Source organism: Struthio camelus, chromosome 15 (assembly GCF_040807025.1).
Source record: "Struthio camelus isolate bStrCam1 chromosome 15, bStrCam1.hap1, whole genome shotgun sequence".
Lineage (NCBI taxonomy): Eukaryota > Metazoa > Chordata > Aves > Struthioniformes > Struthionidae > Struthio > Struthio camelus.
The window spans coordinates 19,785,570-19,800,572 of NC_090956.1; the positions used below are offsets into that span (position 1 = coordinate 19,785,570).

At 41.9% G+C, this 15,003-nt stretch overlaps 1 protein-coding gene across 50 annotated transcripts in view; it reads right to left on the minus strand.

The window, feature by feature from the left end:
- Positions 1-15,003, minus strand: part of MAPK8IP3 (mitogen-activated protein kinase 8 interacting protein 3) — an 83,545-nt gene that overhangs the window by 11,012 nt on the left and 57,530 nt on the right. For 14 of the 50 annotated variants that reach the window (XM_068907975.1, XM_068907973.1, XM_068907953.1 and 11 more), the window contains 13 exons: positions 14,707-14,764; positions 13,499-13,651; positions 11,816-11,897; positions 9,200-9,351; positions 8,516-8,572; positions 7,950-8,120; positions 6,212-6,338; positions 5,251-5,346; positions 3,633-3,794; positions 2,561-2,726; positions 1,917-2,102; positions 1,110-1,296; positions 202-324 (listed from right to left, as the gene is read on the minus strand). In XM_068907975.1, the coding sequence (XP_068764076.1) occupies positions 202-324; positions 1,110-1,296; positions 1,917-2,102; positions 2,561-2,726; positions 3,633-3,794; positions 5,251-5,346; positions 6,212-6,338; positions 7,950-8,120; positions 8,516-8,572; positions 9,200-9,351; positions 11,816-11,897; positions 13,499-13,651; positions 14,707-14,764 (1,720 nt within the window). The remainder of the gene's footprint in view (positions 1-201; positions 325-1,109; positions 1,297-1,916; positions 2,103-2,560; positions 2,727-3,632; positions 3,795-5,250; positions 5,347-6,211; positions 6,339-7,949; positions 8,121-8,515; positions 8,573-9,199; positions 9,352-11,815; positions 11,898-13,498; positions 13,652-14,706; positions 14,765-15,003) is intronic. The other 36 variants (XM_068907971.1, XM_068907963.1, XM_068907980.1 and 33 more) reach the window with 9 other exon arrangements.

Consider the following 15,003-nt stretch of genomic DNA (forward strand, 5'->3'; position numbering starts at 1 on the left):
TTCTGATAAGAAAGGAATGCGCAAGGTGAGATTAAGTCATGGTGCCTAAGATGTGCTGAGGGCTCAGAACAATGACGAGTGATGAGTGACACTTACCTACTCCAAAAACATAAAATGAACTAGAGGTGTGAGGACTTTGAAAGTGGATCCTAGAGGACATCCAAGGTGACAGAGAGTTCTGCCAGCTCCCAAGGAACCTACCAGCCATTCTGTGCTCCCAGCCACATGGTGGGGGCAGCACTAGTGCAAGTCCCAGCAGCATCCCCATTCAATTCCTGATCTGTCAACGCTGTGCTTGACTCTGTCTTCTGCTGCCCGTTCTCACTGAGGAGAGAAAAGAACATTTTTAGACACTTTTATTAATAGCGGTGCACAGAATTCCCATTTATGCTCACAGTCTGGCACTGCTCAAGCAGATACAAACACTTGTATACACAGATAGTGTTTTTCAATTGTTTGACTTCTGAATCTGCATTTTGCACAATTTTCTTTTTCTCTCCAAAACAATTAGAAAGTGCTTTCTAGTTACATAACTAAACTTAGTGTTTGGCAGTACCATTATATTAACAGTATATGTTTACCCTTTTCATTTTCAACCTCAAAGAATATTGGGCTAATGTACAGCACTTGCTTTTCTAAAAGCAATTTCTATCCAAGATTTCCACCTTGCTTGCTTGGTGCTCCCAGCTCCCCAGCCTATCATTTCAATCTCATTTGTCTAAGAATTTTTGGTGGAGAATATCTTGTTATCTTTACAACACATTAGAGGCACTACTAGAATAAATTTATGCATGAATCAGTAAGCTCCTCCTCTGGTAAGGAGGTTAAATGCAATGTACTTTGCAAGATCTGTCTCAATAGCAGGTCTAAATTCACATTGAGAGATCAAACATTTGCTCTTAAAAAGTTGCAACATAGTCTGCTGCAGGCTGAACCATGTTTATTTTCATTTTATTTCTTCCTTTCCCTGTCATCCCATCTGTAATATTCTGTGGGCACAAACCTGAAAAGAGTTGGACACCTTGTCAGAAAATCAGGTTGGTTCTCTTAACCAACAGCTCATGCAAACAGAGCAGATGAATAACTACACCGGCACATGGGCAGCCTACCTGTTCTGCCTAAGAGGTGCCTGAGGAGGGACTGGATCTGTAAACACGTGCTCTGTGAGCGGCCCAGGCCGGATCTGAGCAGATTCTGTCTCACTTGTACCATTTTCTGGTACCTCGGTAGCTTCTGTTGCCTCCTCAGTAGACTGGGACTGGTTGATCTTCCCATTGCAGACGGCAGCCACTTCGCCTAAAAAAGAAGAAACATAGCAAGATGTACAACAAGCTAGGGACTGAGACGGAAGTTAGCTATACAGAAACCTGGCTTTCCATTTTTAACTTATCCTTCCTTGCCCAATACAATCGAGCTCTGAGCCTGCATCTCAGACAGCAGTTTATTCAGAGTCTTTTCTGCTCTGGGGAAAACAAAGGCTATTTTAAAGTTAGGCACAATCTATGACTAGCAAGGCATCACAAGTTCACCAAAGTTGTCCACTGCAGTAGGGAATCAGCAAGAGCATTATTTATTTTCTTCGTGTAGGCTTAACTCACTTAACAACAAGACATGGTTCAGAGAAGAAAGCAACGAAAGCACAAGCAAATGTAGCAGGGCAAGTACATATCACCTGTCCAAAATACTCTGCTCTACCAGCCCCACAACCTAGCTGCAGGATCCAGACCACTCACAGAGGAAGGAAGGGCTCTAAAGGGAAAAATATCAAAGGGGCTTTGGTGTTCTTGTACTGAGAAACTTCTTGAGGTCTACGAAGTTGTTAAGCCAGCATCAGGAGGATGCAGCTGTAAGATCATAAGCTCATACGGGACGAGCTATAATTGGACTACTGTTAAGTTTTATGTCCAGAGACTCACTCTGTCCCTTGTCCAGCACAGGTGTGTCACCACGTGAGGAGCAGTTGCTTCGTGGCACGTTGCAACGGGTCGCACAGCCCACCAGAGTGATTCCTGCCAAGACACCATCTGTTCCAGACGACTCTTCAGGATTAACATCTCCCTCCAGAAAGATCTCGCCTGGAGGATAATCACTCTCACTGGCCGCTGAAGGGCAAAGAACAGATTCTCCCATAAATCTAGCAGTCACTGCTAATTTAAATGTAGCAGTACTCCTGAGGTAGCCATAGGGATGGAAGATGCTGATCCTTGGAGCTCACTTGCCCCAGGGAGGCACCGCAGCATCAATCACACCATGGCGAGCCCCCTCATCCCTAGCCACCAACATCCAGGCCAGGTACAGAGCCCTCCCAAACCTGGGCAAGGCCTGCTCCCAAGAGCCATCCTGCATGTGCCGAAGGAACCACTCACTAAACGCTCAGCAGTGAAAGATCTCCGCAGAATAGTCCTACGAGAAGGCAAGATCTGAGTTATGGTCTTGAGGAACATTATTGAACCGAGCAGCTTCCAAGGGTTACTTCTGAAGTGAGGATGCTATGTTTGTGACTCCTGAGTGGAGTGGGTGACCCTGTGCAGACTGGAGCCAGTGCCTAGGCCCCACTTACCAGGGATGCTGGAGATGCAGAGCACATGGGCATTGCAGACAGTGAACTGGTCCACCACTGTACCAGGCTGATTGGCATCAATGATTACAACTTTACTTGTTGACAGGGTACTGGTGAGGATCCAGACACGACTGGATGTGGCATCCATTTCATGGAGCTCCTTTGCCTTCAGGAGAGCAAACACACAGAAGAATCAGTGCTCCTCTCAGATCAGACTGAGCCAATTAATGCTTGGCAACATTTGTGTATACAAAGACCACACTGCCAGCTCCGGAGAGTCAAAGTCTCCTCCTAGCTGAGGAAAATAAACAATAAGAGCAATGCAAATTTCCCTCACATTGCCACACTTGTATCTGGAACCCCAGCCAGGGCAGTTCAGTCATCAGTTTCTCTTCTCAGCTGTCTCACTGATGTCACTGAGCAGCTATTTCAGATTGAATACCATGGATCTAGGATGCACAAACTACCAATCTAAGCAAGCTAATCACAGAAACACTATAGGGCAGCAGAATTATACAGCTGTGAAAAAAAATCCCCAAACTGGAAAGGACAGAAAGTTATATTATCATCTTCAAATTACAGCTTGGTTCTTAAAAAGAACTTAAGACTATCTTAAAATACAGAGCTGGAAAGGATCTCAAGAGATTCACCTCCTGAACCAAATGGATTATACTATATCTTAACAAAGCTTTGCCTGACTTTTTTTTTTTTTTTTTTTTTTAATTCCCAGAGATGAGGACTCCGTAAGCTTCCTAGCAACTTCACCAAGTGTTTAACTGCCCTTATTATTAGGAAGTTTTTCAAAACTCCAAAAGTGTTTCAAGAGCAGAAGCTGGGAGATTTTACTTGAGATGACTTATCCCAGATCACATGGAGAGTTACTGACAGCCAGAATACCACAAACCCTCCCCACAGCACAATGCCTCAGAAATACTGAAACAGTCTTAACACTAGGAAAGACTTTACTGAGTCAGTGCATCGTACTTCATAGCATAAAGCTATCATGACAGGAGGCATAAAAGGGATGGAATGAAAAAAACAGTGGAGAAAAAAATCAGTTTTCTTTTCCGACCTTTTTCTTTTCAGGAGATGTATGGTTACTCTTGTTGTTCTCGCCTTCCACTTCCCGGTCACAAGTGAGAGGATCACGTCCAGGATCCAGTTTCTGTCCATTCCCAGACTCCTGCTCAAAAGGTCTCCATCCTGTGAGATTAACTCCAGCTGCACACCACAGCTAAGCAAAGAAACAGAAATTTCAAAGTAAGAATTCTGGAGGCTCCAGGTTCTCATGAAATTCTGAGAGCTTTGCAAAGAACTGTGTACACCCACACAAAATTCAGGTGGAAACAATAGGTCTTGTTGATTTCCACTAGAAGAATAGTTGGTTTTGATAGAGGGAAGAAAAAGGAGCTCCACTGAGTAAGTGTTAAATCCATGTCTTATCTGTCAGTCTTTAACAAGTCATAAATTGGATGTACAAGACAGAGAGTTCCAAGAGAAGAAAAGAGGGGTCATTCTCTAGGGGTCTGACCAACATTTCCCCTCTCAGCAAAACATACTTAGTACAGCTTGGAAACAAACACCCTAATAGCTGTTTCTTTCCCTGCAGTGTTACAGCCTAGTTGAGGATGAACCCAGAAAGGTCCGACACTCCTGTTTCCTAATCCACACTCCCCCTTTGCCTAGATTTGTCAGATCCTAGAGAGCGATTCAAGGAGCTAAGCCAGCAAAAACTAAGCTCCTCCTCCAAAAAGAAAGCTGTTTGTTCAGCTCCCTGCATAATAAACGTGGAATGAATTGATCAGAAGCACACTAGATATCTTCTGACAAATAAATTTAGCCAGTCTCCTATGAGCTACTTTCAGGTAGCTTTTCAGGAGAATGCTGGGAACAGGACTACATAATCACATATTGGATCTGTCCAAAATCATAAGGGGAATTACTGAACAGAGTATTATCCAAAGATTACACCAATCTTCTAGAAACAACTAACAACATAAGAATATTTTTTATGACTTAAACATTAGAAGGGAGTCTAAAAATCAACTCTGAATCTTAGCAAAATTAATGACAGACTATATATTTGAAAACAATTAATTATAGAAGATAAATCTGCAGAGAGATGAGCATCTATTCTCAAGTGCAATTCTGTTGAAAATACCAGCTTTAGCTCTACTACTGATAGACATAGCTACCCAAAAATCTATTGACTTCTGCTCTAGATAATTCTTTCTGTTATTGGTGATTCCTGGTCAACAGTGAAATCCAAAAGAAGGGCAATGAAGCATGTTTAGCTTTCATCTTCTCCTTTTCACCAGTTTTCATATTGTTTGGTACTATACTTTAAGGATTCTTAACAAGCTGTATAAGCCTAAGCTGTTGCTGATGTTATACAAAAGAAGCCTCAAAAAAGCAAAAGATCTAAGAACAGAAGCAGAGGATGTGGCAACCAGAATCAGCTGAAAATTACGTTCTTACAGAGTGAGGTACTTTTCCCTACATACACTTGAAACAACCATTCCAAAAAAAAAGGAAGAGGAAGACGGGATTTGAAATATATCATGTAAAAAATGTAGTTATAAAATTGTACATTTAGTGATGACAAAAAAAAAATTGTACATTTAGTGATTTAGGGAGCGCTTTTTCCACGCTCCCTTTCTGGACTGGAATGGTATGCAGAGACAACAAACCTTCATGGTTGGGTCCTTCTCTACTAGTGGGCGACAATATACAGGCACAGGGACGTTTTTCATCCGAGTGTCTTCCTGGCCACCATTGGGACTCAGCTGTGGGGGAAGAGAAGAAGGAAAAGACAGTACAAGTATACACCAGGCTACAGCAACAGAGATGGCAAAATCAAACTTCTCAGCCTCAGAGACGGGGTGCCAATGGCAGCTGATCCTTCATCCGACATCTTGTGTGAAACAGAGTGCGTAAAGAGATGGGACCAGCCTACCTGAGAGACTGTCTCTTTCACCATAATAGGTTGCCCCAATTATGGTTAACACAGGCTATATCCTGCATTGCTAAAAGGAAAGTGTGGCTAAGGGATGTCCCCTGCATGGAATACAGAACACTGGCATTCCCTTCCATCACAACCTGAAATCGCCTGGGGACTTCTTCACTTTCAAGCCACAATGAAAAACTCATTCCTTTCAGGTGATCTTTGACCAGAGGTAAATGAGCCATAGGCCAACAAATGAGGCTGATGACATTTGATTTTGTGCGCTGCTGGGGAGAACGGGGAGCAAATGCCACACAGTTTGTTTTTTATAATACTAAATGATTGGAAAAGTTCTCATAATACAAATAAAATATCTACTGTGCAACCTCAGGTATAAAAACAAAGGAAATAAAAACAAGTACTGGGCTCTGAATGAAGAAGGTTAATTCCTTTTATTTTAGGCTAGGTTCTTTCAGTGCTTTTCATGCAAAAGAATGTCCCCTTTGTAGACTTAGCTGGAGATAAAAAAAGATAAATTTAATCTATGCCTACAATTATCATAAAGATAAATATGCACATTATACCTCTAACTGGAATATTTAACAACTAAGGCTACAGAATTAGATCTTCACTGGTATCACTGTGAATGGGATGACATGTTCTCATGGAGAACATGATGACATGTTCACATGGAAAGCGGTCCCTACCTGCTTGTACTTGGCAGGGAGACTCCAGCCACAGGCTTGCAATCGCCCATCATCATTCCTCACGTGCTCCCGGACCTGGCGGTACTGCTCCCGCTTCTGTTCACGACGTGCTGATGATGTACAGTCACTGAGGAGAGAAGAAACAGTGTTACTTCTCAATCTATGGTTAGAAATAGAGGTAGACGGTCAAGGTAGAAGGTGCATTGCCATAGCAGGGAGAAGAAAAAACAGACAAGAAATCAAAGGATACAAAGCAAAACAAATCCATCTTCACACAAGCGGAAAAGGAGATGCAGGAAATCAGACAGAAAAACTACCTAGGCAACCCTAATGTCTAATTCCCTGTCACCTGGACAATGGTCATCTCCACTTCGGTATTCCAAGAGCCCTTCAGAAACAGGGAATCAACCTTCAAGACGACAACCATCTGTGAGATCATACCACTTTTTGCTTAGCTGTTTCAGTTTACTGATCTAATGCCTCCATCAGAAAGGCATTCTGAGTTCTTCCACTTTTCATTACAGTCAACTGCTTATTTTTCCGTCCATTTTAAATTTTTCTCTGCTGAGAAGGAACATATGCACTAACTGTACTGGTTTCCACAGAATGACTCCAGCTTTGCACCGGCAAAGGTAAGAAGAAAATCAATTTGTGAGCTCTTAGGATATGTTTTACTATAAACAAAGGCTGTTTGAACGTTAGTTCCAGCTCTAAACAGGTTTTTAAAATATCATTCCAAGGTACAAACAACATCAGCAAAAAATCCAAACTAAACAAAAACCCCTCCACAAATATATATATATTTTTATATATATATATAAAAAATGACATACTTAAAACAAAATCAAACCCCCACTAAAACAAAATGGTCCCTTGTACATGCTTCCTCTCCTGGGGAGAGGATAAGAACAAACAGCTTCTGACCGTGGTTAGTCACATTATTTAATGCACTACTGGAAAGCACTCAGACACCACATGATAATTGTGATATTGTAACTAGAGTTGAACTGAACAGAATAAAAGCAGTGGGTATCTATAAAATTCAAATTCACTCTCCAAAGAAAACCTCTCCACTCAGTCCAGTGCCTTTCCAACCAACTTTACTACCACATTCTCCAAAGTCCTTATACAAAAACAGATCACAAACTAAACAGTAAAACCTCGCAATGGTGCAATGCACGCAATTTAAAGTTGAATAAAGCAGAAAATAGTTTTTTCTCTTTTATCAGAGGCATAAAAGAAAGAGAGAGGACGCTGCAGTAGCAATATTTAGAAGCTCTTTTTCTGTGTAGTTAGGATTAAAGCCAAATGTTATAACCTAAACACGCTGTTGAGAAAACCTTTGTCTCCACCTAAATTCTTTGTCAACAGAGTTGGGCAAAGATACTTCCTCCTGCTTTCCCAATGCTGCCATCATGCTCTACCACAAAAGCCCTTCTTCATTCTCACACAGCCTCCAAACACAAATGCAAAACTTTGGGTTGAGGCCAACTCTGAAGCCTACAGTGGACCCTGCTGAGATGACTCATCATGGCCTAGAAAGCCCGAGAAAGCAATCGCTGAGCCCATCCGTGTGGTAACTGATGAGTGAAAGATCAAGTGGATAAACACAAGAGACAGAAACTTATTAATGCCACTTGGACTTTTTTCAGTGGAAAACAGCTTATTTAAAAAAAAGCCGGCTTTTATTTGGCAGAGTTGCTGGGGGATCTGGCTTTGCACATAGCACACGACTCACTCTTCAGGGAAGAATTCAAGAGTGCGGCTGCCGGAGGAGATCTGGCACATGGTGTGACTGCGACGTTGGCTGAACCCTGCTGTTGTCGGAGACTTGTAGTGGATGTTCACCGATGGGTAGGTCCTCTTTGCTGGTGGGGGACTTGAGGATGAGCTGAACAGACGGCTGAAGCTAGGAAAAGCCAGCAAATAAGAGAAAAGCAGCTTGGGGAGATAATCTAACATAGCAGAGGAAGCAAGAGGTACAAAATTAGGGGCTTTAAGCCCTTCATGAGAATAGCCTTACTTTATTTGTTATGAGTGCATGTATTTTTCCATTTCAGGTATTTGCTCTTAGGCACTTGTAATCTTTTCGAGCTTGTAAAACCAAACTGGTAAGAATGTTCAGAGCTGATTTTATTTTAACTAAAGACAAAGGAAGCCCATGTAGTCAAACAGTTCAGCTAAGAACACTTTTAGTTGATCTTTCATTAACACCAGAGTAAGAGTCTATTAAGTTGATGTTTAAGGTAGAAATGGAGACACTTCCCCTTTTCTTAATCTTAAACAAACCACCAACGGACTTACAACTGCCAGATAGTGGACTTCTTCTTCTCCTGGACGGATGGGTGCTCACGGGAAGCTCTAAGGATAAACACAGCAGATGCAAGTTCATTTCAGTATCTTTTACCCAAGTTTATGCCAAGCAGCAGGCCATTTCCATCAAGGAAGCTATGTGAAAACCCAAAATTCATTGTAACGACGTTTCGAAACAAAACAGAGCAAGTGACATACAGTCGTCTTCAATGGGAGCACACCTAGCAGGTTTATGTTTCAATGTTCATATGAAGTGCAAATAAGTTTGTCAAATTCAAAGTTTTATCTCAACGCCCCTCAACCTTACCAGTGACAGAGTCACACCCTGGTAATTACAAACCGTGATACTATTTCCATTTATAGCTACAGTCAAAGGAATTCATTAATTAAAAGCAACCCTCTCCCCTACATCTCCCCTAGCCTAATTAGCACACACAAAAAAAGCAAGACAGACAACTGCTCAGTGTCTCCAAGTAACTGTGGCAACTCTAGTCTTGATTTGCAGTCCAGATACAGGAATAAGAAAGAACTAGGCATTACAAGTGAAGCATCTACAGTTTGGAAAACTTTTAGCACTTCTCAACTCAGTATCTTCATAAAGGCTCCACTGAGCACAAGGCCAAACACGGCCAGGTTCTGTCCTAAATGAAATTGTTCACCAGCACCCAGCCTCACCTGATCATCTCCGTCCACCTTACAGCCTCCTGGAGCTCCATCAACCTCTCTTTGTATTGATTGCGTTCCATTAGAACTCGGGCCATTTCCACACGTGTAAAGCGGCGACGCTGAGCTATGGGAATGTTGTCCTGCAGAGGGGAGGAGCACTGCTTCAGCCAACAAAAAACGGAAGGGGATTGATGTTAGTACCGGGAAAGTCAGTAGACAGAAAGACATACTTGTTAGTTCTCTTCCTGTTCTGTTTAATTACCCCCTGCCTTCCCCACGTGAGGTTCTAGTTCTAGACCAGTGATCTCCAAACTATGTCCCATGGACCTCTTGGTGTTCCATAAACCCATATAAAATAGAGTAACATCCACCACCGAATTGTAAATCCTGTCCAGAGAGTATTATCAATAAGATGCTTTGGTGGTCTACAAGGAATTTGGAGAGCTGACAGTGGTCCATTGGTCCAGGAAGTTTGGGAACCAAAGTCTTAGTGGAACAGGTTTCATAGCAAATCTAATCACAAGCAGCAGGGAGCACGTAATGCTGTCCGTCCCCTCCACAGGATTAGGAAGGAGGCATTCTGTTAGTACGCACTACGCAGATAAAGGTGTAGGGCACAGGAAACTAAAGAAAGACCTTTTCCTCTTTACCTGGCATGACACAACTCACCTGCTCATTCTCAGAATATGGCTGAGGGCTGTTTCCCCCTGCTAACCACTGTGCAGCATGGATAAAAGCACATGTTTCAAATTCCCAGGTTCAGTTATTTCCCTAGCTAACTGGTGCTACAGCCCTGAACGTTCACATAGACAGGGGAAGTGTCCTGGTTTAAAGATGGTGCTTGATTATCAGTAATAGTTTTGGAAAACCATTTCTAAGGACAAGGTGGAACACTTTACAGTTCATTAGGTCCAGAACACTCAGACTGCTCACTCAGAGTTCAGAGAATTTAGGCTTTAGTTAGTGTGACATATGCACAAAGCTTTTTAAAATTCAGCCCTGAAAATCTACAATTCCAATGTTTTGTGTGATCATTTGCAAGCCTAGAAACAATGACTCTCTGGAATTGCAAGACTCATACAAAATTAGTACTCAGGAACCCTTCTGCATCCAAAAGATCACCAAGGGACTCCAAATATCTCTTTCTCATATGGGGAGTCTTCATGTAAGATGTCCTGAAGGTTACCAAGAAAGGACATGCCCCAGCTAGTTTCTCTCTCCAAACTCCTTGCAATCTTGCTGTTCTCAAGGTCATTCCTGCACTACTGCCTCGCACCCCTACATCCCTAGATCCCCTGGGATGGTGACAATCTGGCCTTCTAATGAAGACACACGGCTTTGGGTTAGGAGGCAACAGGAATGGGATTCTGTATTCATCTTTTGAGGAGAGAAATGAGAGCAACTTGGATAAGCTGGGGAAAATACCTGCCCAAAAAGAAATCATAAGGATTTTGGAAACTCACTACTAGGAAGTATCACTGGGTTCTGTCTAGACTGTGGCAACTCCCAAACTCAGCCTGCCTGACGCAGTACTGCAGAGAGCTGGAATAGCACAAACTAGCCAACCCCCCTCTTCGGCCTCCTGGACTTAGAATAAACCTATATGACCCACCAAAATAGGAAGTATGCACATGAAAACGAATTTAAGACTATCCTTTTCATATTTTAAACACAGACCTCCTGTCAGCTCAGCTCAAAAGGAATCCAGTCCTCTTCAGCAGTCCACAAGAACAACTTGAACATCTTCCTATCTACTTAGATTCTCAATAGACTAAGTTCCCCCTGGTATAACCCCACTTAAGTCAAGACCATTATGCTAGAAATGAAACTGGCCCCATATCTTTCACGAAGTAGGAACACAGTACTATTGAAAAGAAGAGGATCTAATTCCCTGCCTTAGCAGAGGTGATATTTACAGGGGATATCTCTGTTATCCTCTGTTTGCTTCTTTTTTGGCTACAGTTGGACTTTGTAGAAAAGCCTCTACTTCAGCCAAAGCACTCTGAAGAGCTGTCACTGGGGGAGAGTCCATCAGTCTTTTCTACCTGTACCCTGTAAGAGGCAGTACTGGCTTATGCAGAAGAAATTAACAAGAAAAACAATGTCACAAAACTGGAGATTGTAAAGCTATTAAAATGAAGGCATCTATTACTGTAAAGCTGCCTGCAGTAACCCAAGTTTCACTGCATTAAGTCCTCACAGCTTACAGCTTCACGGCCAACATGAGACAAGCTCTTCTTGAGAAGCCTAACTATCACAAGACCCTGAGTGAAATCAGATTCCACATTAGATTATCTGTAACTCAAAAGTGGGGAAAACCAGATAAAATGGGAAGGTGCTGGGCAGGTCACTGGTCTAGCACCACTCTGTAGAAACCTCTTGCGTTGTGTCCTTACTGTGTCACACACTCGTCTTTGCCAAACCATGGTTTGAAAGACGTATGCCACGGTAATCTCATGGCATCTGGCTACTGCCAAATATCAAGATAACCTGCAGCTGACCAGCTTTGCCTTCATCGTTAACAAAAGCAGAACAGTCTGCATCTGAGGACTCATATATGCAAAGTAATATAGAATAAGTATATAAACCCCCTTTCCCCGCAGGCATTTTAGTAATGTAATATACCAATTCTGTACAGAGATAGCTGCTTACATCCTCCACCTCCTCTTTGGGTTCTCGTCGGGCAACAATCGCTTCAGATTTCACTCTAGGAAACAGGAAGAAATGCATCAAACCAGCAAGTGATGTGGTGACTGCTACTGCTGGGCTGACCATGAGATGTTTTGGGGAGAGAATCATCTACAGAAACGTCAAGATGCGTTGCAGGGCAACATTTTCAAAACGGGAGTTGTACCTCCAAACAATGAGAAACTTCTCTGATATTTTTTTCTCACATTAGCACCATGTTACTTTATGGATAGCTTCACCTACATCAGCCCATTTCTTTGGAATATCTGATGTAAGAACTGGGCCCCAAAATACTGGTCACTGGAATGGACCAGCCAATTTCTATTTCAGAGTCACCATCTATGTTCAGACAGATCTTAACGGAAAAAAAAACCAAAAAACCAAAAAAACACCGAACCATGCTCAGCAATCAAAATGCTGACTTAATTTCTTCTTCCAGACTGTTTTCATTGTTTTCAACGCAGTGAAAAAGACCCAAATGTGAAGGACATTTTGCTATAATGGTGAGAAAGGGAACACCAAATACATGTTAATAAAATATTTACAGTATTTTTCTGAGTGCCTTTAATTTCTTTAAAAACCCATACTCAGCTTCATTCCCATTTGAATTACAAGTATTTTTGTTGACAGCAAAGACACCGCGGAAAAAAACTGCTGTTTGTCTCTTAAAAAGGTACACCAGCCAGTTAAAAGCCTATGTCCCTACTGCATTATTACATTATGAGATGCTCAAAACGACATTTCAAGAAATCGGATCTATTCCACTGCCTGTGAGACTATTTTCATTTCAGACATTTTGAACAATGAAGACAGACCAGTCTGTGTCATTCTTAGAGATGCTGTGTTCAAATTAGAAAATAACAGGGGAATCCTGCCAGACTCCAGCTGCAGAATAAACATTGCTCTCTGAATTGAGATTTCACAGCGGAACATACAGCTAGTCAAAATGTAATTATGTAGCTCTGAGCCCTACTGGCAATTTTAGCTTTATGGATGTGATATGACCAGGCTTTGCTAGGCATTCAGGCTTAAATTTCTCTAGATTGAGTGGAAAATAAGAAGTGGGATCCCTCCGAATGCTACCCACATAGGACTAAAATCTCTTCTGCCTTTCCTTCTCACTCTTACCATGAACAAAGGAATAATTAACAATACTGACATTTAAATATTGTTTTTGGGAATCTGTATTAGCTCTTTCATTAAACGAATGCGCATTCATCCTTCTCAGAACTATCTTGGCTGCTGCCAGGATCAAACTCTTGACAGTTTCCTTCAGAACTACTCTTTTAGAAATTTCCCCCCTATTACAGTTTGATTTTCTGAAAGGTTCACTCCAGCCAGCCTGGATTTGCAATTACTGCTAAGGAATACTAATGAATGGGGGGGGGGGGGGGGGCAGGAAGTTCTGCAAGTTTTTTAAGGTTCAATAACCCATTTCAAACAAATAAAGACAATCTTAAAAAAAACCTCAGCCACCTACCATCTGCCTTTGAAACTCTCTGTGAGATACCTTTGAATTCCAATACTAAACTCTGAGGGAAAAGGAATTAAACTAACAGAGGAGCCAGGTTTATCATCCAAGTTCTCCCAACTCCCTGGAGCAGTGTGTGAATCTCTCACCTTTTCAGCTCTTCCTCCAGCTCCTTGACTCTTATTTCCATTTTGGCTTTGGCCTGTTTTGTTGCCTCCAGTTCTCCCTTCAGCACTTCTTGCTCTCCTGACAACTGGTCCACTTTGGCAATCAAATCATTCTTCACAACGTTCAAAGCATTTCTGAAAGGTGTGAAAGGAACAATAAGTAACAATGCCTATAACCAGCAGCTGTCCATAACAGAGATCTGAAACTAAGGTCACAGGCACTACAAGAAGATTTGCAATGAGTTAATTAAAATAATTCAGTCTAGCTAGAACTCATGCAAAAGCTGATTTTGTCAAGAAGGAGCTCCGGAATGACTTAGAAATCACTACAATGGGTCAGGATGAGGTTTGTCCAGTCCTGTATCCTGATGGTCTACCAACATCAGATACTCCATAGAAGATAGCAGGATACCGCAAAAAGTAGGTATAGGTAAACCTATCACCTGCCTGAAGTTTATTCCTATTTTTAATAGAGACTAAATTAAGATCTGAGACACACCTTTCAAATGTTCTTTTATCTGTACTTACTGATAATTGTGGATGATGGTGATATAACATACATATATACATATATATATATGCATTTCCAATCAGTTCTGAAATATCTTAAGAGTCTTTAAAACCAGCAGCTTCCTATAATAATAAGTTCTTCAACTCTGACCCCTGGGAGTACTTCGCCTCCCTCTCCATGGCTACTTAGCTCTTTTACTATCTACCTGGTTTGCTAGCCTTCCTCAAAGGATATGCCAATTACATTGTCTAGCTCTCCTTTATCAACTATTACATCTTTGAAAAGTCTTTGACTGTGTAAATTGAGAGATAATTTTCTTTCCAAAGAGCAAACCTTGCAGATAAAAGCTTCTAAACTGCAATATCCTCATGGTCACTTAGGCCCACACCTAGACTCCCACTGAAGTTAATGAAAAGCTTGCCATTGACTTCAGGTGGGATCAGACCCTATCAGCACGTGTGGAGACTTCACCCAAGTGCCTGCAGAAAAGAAACAGTTAAGAAAGTCACTCAGAAGAGGAATTCCTCTTCTACAATTCAAAGAACAAGCACTATTCAAGAGAAGCTGTTAGATAAACAAGCAAGCCTCAGTGAGGCAGGAGTTTTGGCCAAGACTGAATTCAAGATAACAGCTCATTTATAACTACACAGGAAATTCAGAGCATGCAGCAGTTTCTTACTTGGTCTCCAGTAGTTGTGAGTTCTCCAACAGCAGATTCCCCACTTCTTTGCCCATTCCTGAAAAGAAAGGCCAGGCAGTTTTCATCTGCTCTCCTAGAAATATGGAGCTTGTGTGACACTGATTGACTCGCACTTGAGGAAGAGAAATCACTTTGTCAGGCTTCCCTACACTTCTGTGTTCTGCTGCAGAGAGCGGCATGCCTGCTGCTGTAAGACCATGCAGCACAAGCAAAGACACCCATGTGTTCTTTCTGTAAAGAGCACAAATGCAGACCTAGCTGCTTCCCTAAACTTTC